This window comes from Urocampus carinirostris, chromosome 7 (genome assembly GCF_059441175.1).
Source record: "Urocampus carinirostris isolate Australia breed hairy pipefish chromosome 7, RoL_Ucar_1.0, whole genome shotgun sequence".
NCBI lineage: Eukaryota > Metazoa > Chordata > Actinopteri > Syngnathiformes > Syngnathidae > Urocampus > Urocampus carinirostris.
This window is the reverse complement of record NC_142355.1, coordinates 18050650-18063146: the sequence shown is the minus strand read 5'-3', so window position 1 is coordinate 18063146 and position 12497 is coordinate 18050650. Positions and strand designations below refer to the sequence as shown.

The 12497-nt window shown below is 41.9% G+C and overlaps 1 protein-coding gene across 2 annotated transcripts in view; it reads left to right on the top strand.

The window, feature by feature from the left end:
* Positions 1-6644, top strand: part of pik3c2g (phosphatidylinositol-4-phosphate 3-kinase catalytic subunit type 2 gamma) — a 34198-nt gene extending 27554 nt beyond the window's left edge. For both annotated transcript variants that reach the window (XM_088339948.1, XM_088339947.1), the window contains one exon: positions 6176-6644. In XM_088339948.1, the coding sequence (XP_088196074.1) occupies positions 6176-6328 (153 nt within the window). In that variant the 3' untranslated portion in view covers positions 6329-6644. The remainder of the gene's footprint in view (positions 1-6175) is intronic.
* Positions 6645-12497: the final 5853 nt, after the last annotated feature.

The following is a 12497-nucleotide window of genomic DNA, read 5'->3' as shown; positions in this document are numbered from 1 at the left end:
ACGTCGCTGTTTTCCATCTGCCATCAGTATGTGCCTGTATTTACTCATCCTCATTCATGCAATGTTTGCGTTGCGTCGTCTGCTACAAACCACGTGAACTCCTCTTTCCACAATGCTTTGATTGTACGTTTACGTTTTGTAGCGTCATCAATTTTGTTAGCTTCTTTTGAATATTTCTTCTGGGGCTGAGGTTTTGGCTTGATTCCTAACCACTTATCCATTTTTCCTGTGTTCTCTGTGCGTCTATGTGCAAACGCACGACCTTATAACGCTCGGGAAAGTCCGGAAGCATGAAAGTTTTCTGGTTGGCTGCCGAGTATGCAAATTGCCAAAAAAAGCGAAATTCCAAAATTTCCAAACCAAATGAAGATTTCCAAATCGGAACAAAGCAAAACTTTGATTTGAAAAACAAACAAACCCCCAAAAAAAAAATCTTTTTTTTTTTTTCTTGAAAAAAGTTGTCGGCCACCCGGGCGGAGACATTTTGTAAGTAGTACGCCCGACATAAAAGATGCACACCCCGGGCGTACGGGAAGAAGTTATTTCAAACACTGATACACTTATTATAAATCCTCCATCCTCATAAGTCTCAAGCTCATGGCCGGCGGGACGTTAGAGCCGTAATATGAAAGTTTAAAAGGACAGTGTGTATTTTTAACTCCTCCTAGTGGTACGATTAAATAAATAAATAAATAAACAATCAAAAATACATGGGCTATGAAATCAATGTGCTATTTTTGAATTCCGTAAACTCTGGACCAGTGTTCCCTTTAAGCTGCGTGCGTGCGCAATTGCGCACTGCTCGCACATTCTCAGCGCACAAGAAAATCTGGCCAGCACACAAAAATGAGGGCACGAAATTACTAATTAAGAAGCGACTTAAGTCAAAGTTACAGTGCATGAAGGTAAAAATACACGGGTTCCCCTGACGTTGTGTCCTGAATGCGGTATTTTGAAGTCCAGTCGAAGTAGAACGCAGTTGAGTAAAGTTAGTAGAGTTTGTCGAGAACCGGCTTCTTCGGCTCGGGTCCTAAACGGCTCTTCAGGTTGTTTTTGCTTCTTTAATCCCAACATGACCAAATATTATGTAAAATTATGCACAAAATGACTTAAAGGAAGGGGGGAATAGAACAAAAAAGAAAAAAATACCAAAATGAAAAAGTAGTGAAACGCTCAGAAAAAAACGAATCAAAACGAAGAGAAAAAAAAGAAGTAAAAATTTAGAAAAAAGCTAGAAAAAAAGAAAAGAAAGAAATGTTGGAAAAAAGTAAATAGAGAACAAAAAGTAACAGCTCGGAAAAAATAAACACAATGAGATTTTTTTTAAAGGAATTTAAAAAAAAAGTAGAAAAAAACACGGAAAAAATAAGAAAAAGTTTGTGTTGCATTCAAATAATTTCCAATCATATCAAGTGAATCTTGTTGCCAACATTGTACTTCCACTAAAAAATGTGATTAAGTACAGTTCTGTATCTTACCACCGACTAAATAAGCCCCCAAAAATGTTAATATTATGCGTCAAAATATATCAGGAAATAAAAAGAAATGGATATCTTGTGAAAGAATTGTAAGAACAAACGACGTTTGTAGGCCGTACAACCTTTGCAATAGTACATGAGTTAATTCATTCAAAAGAGAAAAATAATTTTGCATTGCCGGAAATTCAGCAAAATGTAACTTGATGTCAAGTTTTGGACATGTTTTATAATTAATTATCTTGCCACACTTGGGATTGCTGTTGCTCACTGTTGTTTCAAGCATTGCTCACCGACTTTGTGTGAACGCTCAGACCCGTGGAAAATTAGAGGGAACATTGCTCTGGACTACAAGCTGCTACTATTCTTAGACAGTTGAATCACTGCAGCTGACAATGCAATGCAGCTCATTCTTTTTATTATTACTTTTTTTGTCAAGGTGGATGGTAGTAGTAGCAATACTTGGTCTCCTCTTCACTTTGTCATGTGCGCAAGGGATGGGGGAGCTTAGTCGCATGGCTCAGCATGTGTACAGGCTGTTGTGATTGTATACTTACTTACTTACTTATTGCTCCAGCGAAGGTCGGGGGGTCCCGTCCCTGTGCGTTGAGCCGACCAGATGAACCAGGTTTTTCCAATGCTGGCGGTCTTGTGCCAGCTGTTCTGCATCCTCTACGGCAACTCCGTGTTGTTGGAGGTCGCCCGCAACGACGTCGAGCCATCGAGTGCGGGGTTTCCCTCGTGGTCGTCTCCAGCCTGCGGCCTTTGGGTCAAACTGGAGAATGGCTCGTGTCGGATGGTCTGGTGGTAGACGAAGGACATGGCCAAACCAGCGGGTGCGGCGTTGTGCGACCAAGGAAGATGCTTGGGGCTGGCACGTGCGGGCTCTGAGCTCTTTATTGGAGACTCGCTGGGGCCACCTGATGTTCTCGATGGTTCTGAGAGCCCTGCTATCAAAACCATCGATTCTTGTGGCCAGGGTGTCGTTCAGGGGCCATGTTTCTGAGCCATAAAGCAGGATAGGGAGTACGGCGAGGTTGTAAATGCGGAGCTTCGTCTTGCGTGCGATGGTCTGGTGCCGCCAGAGTGGTTTCCAGAGAGACTGCAGAGCAGATGCTGCCAGGGCTCTTCTGCGGAGAATCTCTGGTTTTAGGTCCCCATTGTCTGTCACCATGGACCCCAGATATACAAAGCTCTTGACAGGCTCTACGATGTCGCTACCAATTTGGATGGGAGGTGGATCTGGTCCATCACCGACATACATGAACTTGGTTTTCGTCCAACTCACTTGCAGGCCAAGCCGCGCTGCCTCTTCGCTGTAAATGCCCAGAGCGTCTCTCAGCTGGCTGTAGGAAGTGCTGAGAATGATGGTGTCGTCAGCATACTCCAGGTCAGTCAGGTGGTAGTTGCCGAAAGACACTCCGGGGATGCGCTCACTAACCCTGAACATCAGATGGTCGATGATGCAATTAAAAAGGTCGGGAGCAGCCACACAGCCTTGGCGAACGCCGCTGGAGATAGCAAACCAGTCGGAGTCAATGCCGTTGATACGGACACAGCTCTCTGTGTTGCTGTAGAGCAGCTTGAACAGGGCTATGATCTTGGGTGGTGCTCTGAGAGCTTGGAGGATGTTCCACAGTGAAGAGTGGCAGACGGTGTCAAAGGCGGCCTTCAGATCAATGAATCCGATATATAGATGGCGATCTTTACGGAATTCACGGGTCTTTTCTATCAGCAAACGGACGGCAGAGATGTGGTCCGTTGTGGAGCGGTTGGGCATAAAGCCAGCCTGCTGGGGACGGCGGCAGCTTCTGATTGCTGGAAGGGCACGGCTGAGCAAGATCCTGGTAAAGACCTTGCCCGGGATGGAGAGTAAGGTTATGCCTCTGTGGTTTCCACAGACAAGCCTGTCGCCCTTGCATTTCCAGAAGGGCAAGATGACTCCTCTGGTCCAGTCGGTGGGCAGCTGCTCCGATTCCCACACCTGGTTGAATAGGCGGGTTAGCCACTCCACCATGCCATCACCGCCGGCCTTGAGCATCTCGCCGGTAATGGCACAGATGCCGGGGGCTTTCTTGGTGTTCAGCTTCTTCAGAGCAGCTCTCACTTCCTCGGGTGTTACGGGGTCTGTGCAGCAGGTGTCGTTAGGAGGTGCTGTGCTCGCAGCCCGTAGGAGGGTGGGATCAGCCGGGATGGTGCTGTGCTGCAAGAGGAGGCTAAAGTGCTCCTTCCAGCGCTCGAGGCAGTTGGCTTCTGTCATGATGAGGTTGCCGTCTGAGTCCTTTACCAGGGCTGTCTTTATGTGTGGGCCGCTACGGGCTTGGCGTAGTAGACTGAATACGCGGCTCATGTTGTTGTTGTTGGCCGCGGACTCCAGCTGTTGGGCTTCTGCCTGCCAAAACCTCTCCCTATCTTCAGCAATGGCCACATTGCGCAGGCGATTCAGTCTCCGATACTCTGTGAGGTCGCCTCGGAGTCGGGCCTCACGCCGCTGGTCTATGATGTTTAGTGTCCTCTCTGATATCCAGGGCTTTCTCGGGGAGGATCGCGGGCGTCCGAGGACATTGTGAGCAGACTGGAGGACACTTTCCTTGAAGGCCGCCCAGTCTGTCAGCTTGTCAGGAGCCAGGGTATCAAGAGAGCGGCGGATGGAGCAACTGAAGTCTCTGGCGATGTTGGGGTCGCTGAGTCGGGAGGAGTCGGGGCGAGGCAGAGTCTTGTGCTGGTTGGCTCGGAGCTTTAGCTTGAGCTGGGCCACCAGCAGACGATGGTCTGTGTTGCCAAGCTGTGCTCCTCTGAACACTCGGCAGTTGGTTACAAACGACTTCCAGCGTCGTGATATCAGGATGTGGTCCAATCCCTTCCTGGTTCTGCCATCTGGGCTGTACCACGTCCAGTGATGGATGCATTTCCGGGGAAACCAGGTGTCAGCAACACAAAGGTTGTTTTGGTGGCATAGGAGGAGGAGGCGGTTGCCATTGTCGTTTGTTGTGCTGTCAACGAAGGTGGTGCCGACAGGTGAGCCGGGGGACCGATCAATGCTGGATAGAGTGGCGTTGGCATCAGTGAGGATGATGGTGACGTCGTGTGGTGGGGCTTGGTTGACAGCCTGGTGGAGTTGGTCAAAGAACGCGTCCTTCGCATCCTCATCAGCGACATCGGTGGGGGCGTAGGCGACGATCACTGTCATCTTGCCGTGATGGTGGAGGAATCGAGCAGACAGTAGTCTGTCACTTATTGGTGTCCAGCTGATGAGGGACCTCCGGAGGGCTTTTGGAATGGCAAGAGCCACACCGTAAAGGCCGGTCCGACTCTCGGGGCCACTCCAGATGTAGCAATGGTTGCCAGCTGTTGTTTCACCATTGCCTTGCCATCGTACTTCACAGAGCCCTGCCATGGTGATGTTATAGCGACAGAGCTCTCGGGACAGCAGGGTGGCAGCTCCGGGGCGAAGGAGTGTCTGGACATTCCAGGTGGCGACACGGGTCTTATGACGAAGATCGATCCGTACTCGTTGGTCGGGGGCAGGCTGGGGTCCGTTACCGTGTTGGTCAGTCCGGCTTCTTTCTCTGGTCAGTTTCGTAACAAAGTGTGTTTCTCCTGGGTGAGTTGTTAGCCCTCCGCAGGATAGTCGGTTGGTGGGGCTGCCACCTCACAGCGTACCGACACGCTGGGGTCTTTGTTTGTCTGGAACCTACCCCGGAGACCGGCCCGCCATGGGTGACCCTACCAGGAGCAAGCTCCCGACGGTATCGCTCTCCAGGGTCACTGGAACACGCAAGCCCCCTCGCCGCATCAAGGCCAGACCCATCCGAAACAAAAGGACACATTTAAGGCGTTCCCCTGCTAAATGACCTCTGTATGGGCTTCTGAATTTAGTCTGTACAGTACATTGAGTTTGGTTTTGAGAATGTTTTTGACGCACTCCTGCGTAAACTTTAATGCCAATTTAATTAATATTGACTCCTTACGCTAGTTGATGAATTTGACAGCTGTAGACTTATCCTACAAACGAGTGTCGTAGACATTTTCCTGATTATTTTATTTCTAAAATGAAAGAAATGCATGTGAATGAGTTCATTTTTATGGTTCTTTAGGCCTGCAGCTTTAAAACTGGTGCACCTTGTATAAATAAAAGTAAAGTTGACTTAAATTTAAACATGCGCCTTTCAATTAGGTGCGCTCTGTAGTCTGGAATTTACAGTGCTCAAGAAATGTGTTTATTCTACCTAACCTGAGCCTCACCTGACATAAATGTCCACCATCTTGCTTCCACAGGTACTGAAAAAGAACTAGTTTTTGAAAGGCTGGGCAAAAAAATGAATAGTTAAATAATACGGTTAGGTATTTGTTTGCACTCTTCCTTGTGTTATTTAGCTCGTTTTTAGTTGCACTACGCAATATAACTGCATTTAGTGGTGAGAAAATACACACTGTCTCTTTAATGTAACAGCAACCTACAAATTGAATTAATTACTGAATGATTGAGTTATCCTATTAATTCTTAACGCATTTTTATTTTGAGGTCTTATTTTGTGCAGGAACTTTTTAATACGATATTTGATAACAGTGATATTTTTTAATGTGAGCTTTTCTTGTGAAAAAGCCGATTTGGTCTTACCTCACCCTGACTCCAGCGGCCTCTCAAGTAAATCGAGATCTGTTAACGACAGCTAAAACCATTTCTAAACGTTTGACAGCTGGAATACCCCAACGTGCCACTGCTGTACGGAATGGTCCTGGAGGTGAGCGTCAAGAGCAAGAAGAACTTTGTGGCTGCAACCAACATTAAACTGGCCGAGGAGATGCTGGACAAGGAGACCTGGTTCCACTTGGGAAACTCGGCGCTCTGACCCATGTTGCTGCACTGCAGGCATCCAACCAACAGGGGGCGCAACTGCGATATGGACAATCGATCCTGCTCTATGTGGAAATAGATAAATGTTATATAAATAAATAAAGACATACATAGAACACGTAATACTTAAACTTAGGAAATAAATGCAATTCATGTCATATATTTATGCATTTTGTAAAGATATATTTTGTCATGCATTTTGTCTCAACAAAATGTTCTTCAAATTGGGGGCGGGTCAAACTGGCAGAGCTTCTCACCTATTGGTTCATCAAATGGCCCAACTATTTATTAAAAAAATGATTTGCCATCCATTTTCTTCACCGCTTATCCTCACTCATGGTCATGTGGATATATTACGTATGTTACTTTTTTAACATTTTGTTGCAACAAAATACACAACAAAATATTGACAAAGTACTCGACTAAATACATGGCGAAATACACTACAAATTTCATACGTAACAGTAGGAAATACACTAAGACATACTCGACTGCAAACACGACAAAATACGCAATAAAATATACGACAAAATACACACGTAAATAATGACTAAATTCTTTAGAAAAGACGTGACTAAAAATGACTAAATACACAACAAAATAAATACAGAAATATACCAAAAATTACATTAAAAACTCATAAGGAAATAAATTACAAAATACACGACAAAATAATAAGAAAATACACGACAAAATAATGAGAAAATACACGACAAATACTGAAATTAATGAAAAAAGACACAACAAAATAAATACTGAAAAAATAACAAAATAATGACAAATTGCACAAAAACTCACTAAATACTTAATAATAATACGCTTGATACATAATAAAATACACAAAAATACACCTCAAATTACATACGTTACATGAGGAAATACACACACAAAAAATACACTAGTGTTCTACAAACACAACAAAAAATGTGACAAAATATACAACAAAGTTAACACATTAGAAAATTACAAAATTTAGGACAAAATACACGAATAACTAATGACAAAACAAATACTGAAATACACCACAAAATAAATACGAAATAAATGAAAAAATATGTGACAAAATAAATACTCAAATAAATAACAAAATATATATATATATACACAACCAAATACCGAAATGACAAAATAATGACAATTGACGACATAATAAATGAATAAATACCGAAATACACAACAAAATATATACCAAAATAAATAACAAAACTCACGACAAAATAAAAACGCAAATAAATGGCAAAATGATGAAAAATACATGACTAAAGAAATTAATAAATACCAAAATACACAACAAACTACACGACAAAATGCATCCCGAAATGAATAACAAAATAAACACAAATTGCACAAAAACTAAACCAATAAAAACAGAAACACAAATACCGAATAAAATGACGAAATACACAAAAAAATAAATACTAGCATAAATGACAAAAAACACTATGAAATAATGACAAAATAAATACCAGAATATATGACAAAATACATAACCAAATACATGACAAAAGAAAGACAAAATACATGTAAAAATAAATACCAAGATAAATGACAAAATACACATCAAAATACTCGACAAAATACACTACAATATACACGGCAAAATACATGAAAAAATAAAGACCAACATAAAGGAATGACTAAATAAATGACAGAATGCATTAATACATTGCATTCAAGGCCAATATTTGGGCATTCTTTGGTTTATTGATGTGCTCCTTTATTTAGATGGCATATATTTGTAGTTTTTTTTTTTTGTTTATACATTTATTTCTACATACTGCCTCACGTCACAAGTGCAATGGGATGGAGGAAGTTACAATTAAAAAACACTTGCAAGGAGTTGCGGATCTCAACTCTAGAGACTGAAACTTTTTGATAATGGCAATTGTTGATGTCATGAAGTTAAAAATTAACAAGTCCACTTTTGGTCCTCGCCATCATTTTATGTAATCGAAAGAAAAATGAACATTTGATACATTTGTGGAAAACATTTTTACAAACCAATCTCTGGGTATGTCGAGAACCGGAACAGGATCATGACCCAAATGCGTGACATTTCTCACACAAGCCTTTATTTTATGGGAAATGGGGAGTCATGCACGTTAGGCAGCGGTCTGGCGTGGAAAGACAGGAAGCCAGAGACCGACGGGATTGACACCAATTGCCCGAGCAGATATCGGACTGAAGGGGTCGATTACCGGACAGGACGGGACAGACAGGATTGATATTGAAACAGGATATCGAAATTCAACAGGACAGGAACGAGAACTGGAAAGAATAATAAACAGGACAAAAATAGACGGGAACTAAACTGGAAACCGATATTAAACAGGACAAAATAAACGGGAACAATTCCGGACAGGAAATACCAACAGAAAACAGGACCGAATCAGAACCCACAGCTTGCGGGGCAGAGGTTCGTTGATGGGCTGACCAAGGAAAAATGAGAGCACTGAGCTTAAATAGACGGAAAGGTAATCTGTCAATGAGCCGCAGCTGGTGCCACACAGACGGGGCCACTTGGGCGCCATGGCAACCGTGACAGGGTACTTCTATTACTTATTTCTGGATGCTACTTTTTTCCAGAATGAAAATAGTATCAGCTTTGGAGTAGTCACAGATACATTGCAAAAAATGATAAACATTAAAATTTGCCCCTTTTAAGGGGGCACTGTGTATTATTTAGCGCCCCTAGTGGTTAAAAAAAACAAAATACTTCATCCATTAAAGCAAACAATATTGAGTGGAATAATAAGCCAAAATATAAAGAATATATATGTAGTATTTTTAAATACTTAGGCAGAGAAGAACAAGGGATTACGGTGGTGTAATCGCTTTTTTGTCATGACTAGAACAGAATCAGGACCCAGATGCATAACGTTAACCAAAAGTTTATTGAGATAAAGAGGAATCCGGTTCTCGCTGGACGCAGGGAGCAAGCCGCTCACAGAATCAGAACATGTTCCGAATGCGGAAGTAGATCTTCCGGAGCGGGAGATCGTGGTGTCGAAGACGAAAAAAAACAGGGCGATAGCTGAGACAGGAGAGCAAACCGTGGTCGGGATGAAAAACAAGTCGTAAGCCGGGACGGAAGACCAAAACGTGGTCGGTCTCAAAAAAAAAGGTCGTAGCCGGAGACAAAAGGGGAAATCAGGAATGGACGGGTGCAAAAAGCGGGACCGATGGGAGTCAGAGTCAAAGTGCTTGCCTTGTAGAAACAGAGGTTCGCTGACGGACTGACAACAGGCGAGTGAAAGGCCTGAGCTTAAGTAGGACGACGAACCAAGATGGAAGCCCGCAGCGGCTGGCGCCAAACGAGTGGCCACAGGTGAAATTGATGAGTCATCTTGACAGTTTTTCAATTAATTTTTTTTGTACCGCTAGGTGGCGCTAATAATACACACTGTCCCTTCAACAGGCTGCTCCTGCTGACAGGTCCGGTGAGCGCTCTTCTCAAAGTCTCTTCCAGTGCATCTAGTGATGAAACTGAACGAAAATAGACTTTTCTTCACTGGATTGACTTCAATAATGTATACGTCCGTGGATGCTATTTATACGATTCCCTGCTGGATTCCTCACGTGGGAGGAAAGGAGTCATGCTTGAAGGTTCAAGAAAATAAAAAATGAATGACTTTATTTCATCAAGGCAATCGATGGAACCTCACTGTAACCTGGCGTCCTTCGTTGTTCCGAGCTGCACAGACACGACCAAATTCGTGACAAAATAATACAATACTTGACAAAATATGAAATACGAACCAAAATACAGTACACAACTAAGAACCCAACAAAATAGTCAATGAAAGACACGACAAAATAATTACAATGATTGTGACAAAATACGGGGCAGCGCGGCGGCACCCTGGTTCGCGCATGTGCGGCACAGTTCTGAGGTCATGAGATCGAACTTTTCTGTGTGGAGTTTGCATGTTCTCCCCATGCTTGCGTGGATTCCTCCGGGCACTCCGGTTTCCTCCCACATTCCAAAAAGATGATTGTCAGGTTAATTGGCCGGTCAAATTGTCCCTAGGTGTGAATGAACGAGTGAGTTGTCTGTCTCTGTGTGCCCTGCGACTGGCTGGCAACCAGTTCAGGGTGTCCCCTGCCCGATAAAGGCTGGGATGGGCTCCAGCACCCCCGCGACCCTACTGAGGATAAGCGGTACAGATAATGGATGGATGACAAAATACCGAAATAAGTAACACAATTAAAATGACAAAATACACCAAAAAATAAATAACAGAATAATACAATACTCGACCAAATACTCAAAGTACACGACGAATCACATGCCGAAATACACGACTAAGAACCCAACAAAATACACAATGAAATGCAGAACAATCAATTAGTGACAAAATACACGAAAAACTAAATGATGAAATAAAAAAACAAATAAAGGTCAAAATACACCACAAAATAATGACAACAAACAGAAAACACAACAAAATATTTGAATACTAAACAAAATACACACATTTCACGACAGAATGCACTATCCATCCATCCATTGTCTGCTCCGCTTATCCTCAGTAGGGTCGCATTATGTTTCGATTTATTACCGACACTGAAGAAATGACCAATTTTTTGTTGATTTGCACCTAATACCAACTGTTTTTACGGAGGCATACTTCTCTTTCACTCGACAACCACCAAAATAATGACGTCATCTCGAAACAACGAGATCTCGTTTGCCAGAGTTGGCGCGAGACCAAAACAACAATGGCGGTTCTGCCTGACAAAATGTTTGGAGTGCGGTAAATCTTTGTTTAAAAAAGAAAAAGCAATCGGGTAATAATGACAATTTGGTGTCAAAAAAGTTTTGACACAATGCGTCCGAGAACACTGTCTAGTATTTGTCATTGCAACATCCATTGCAGCCTGTTCATCCTAGAAGGGGGATTACCTCTTGTGCGGTCCCTTCTCAAGGTTTCTTCATTTTCCTCATGTTGAGGTTTTTGAGTTTTTCCTTTCCCTCATGTAGGTTTTAGATCATTTATTTTAATATTTACTTTGTCTTGTTATTGCCGTGTGAATTGTTTTTATCTTGCTAAGTATTTCAGTATTTTGTTACGTAATTTGTCAGGAATGTTAGTATTTTCACAAATGTTTTGTCAAGCATTTCAGTGTTTTGTTATGTATTGGCTCTTTTATTTTATCGTGTATCGTCGTGTATTTTGTTGTGTATATTATTGTATATTTTGTATAGCATTTTGTCAGGTATGTGATATGTTGTCGTGTTTTTGTCAGGTATTTTTTGTGTAATTTGTCATTTATTTTTATATTTATTTTGTCGGGGGATTTTTTGGTCGTGTATTTTGGCATTTACTTTTTCATGTACTAAATTGTGTATTATTTCTGTGTATTTTGTCATTTATTTTCTCGTGTATGTCGTTGGGTTTCAGGGCATGTATTCTGTCATGTATTTTGTCATTTATTTTGGTCTGTATTTTATTGTGTAATGGGTCGTGTATTTCGGAATTTATTTCGGTGTGTATTTTGGAATTTATTTTGGTATTCAGTTTGTCATGTATTTTGTTTTGTATTTTGTCAGAACTTTTGTCGTGTGTTACATCGTAAATTTCGTGGTTCATTTCGTCGTGTATTTCATCGTGTTTTAGTCATGTATTTTGGCGTGCATTTCGTCACATATTTCGTTGTGTATTTTGTTGTTTTTTTAGTTGTGTTCTTGGTATCTTCTTTTGTCTCTTTCCTGCTGTATTTGATCATATATTTCTTTATGATTTTTGACGTGTATTTTGTCATGTTTTAGTCATTATTTCATCGTTTGCTTCTTTATGTGCTTGGTCGTGATATTATTTCACGTATTTTGTCAAAACAAAATGGCATCCAAATGAGGAGGGAGCCTAGTTACATTTGATTTTCACTTTGATTAACCAATAGGCTATAATGTACCTGCTAATGTCATCCTGGTACTAAGGGCACTACAATAGAGGGCAAAGCACACTGCTTGAAACCAGAAAACCAATAGGTGACAAGCTTAGCTAGTTTGACATGCCCACAATATAGTAAAATATAAGACAAAATACACGACATAACACTTGACAAAATACATGGTCACACAAAAATTATACCGAATAACTACATAACGAAATCATAAATATAAGAATAAATTGCATTCGTCTCATATATTAAACCATTAC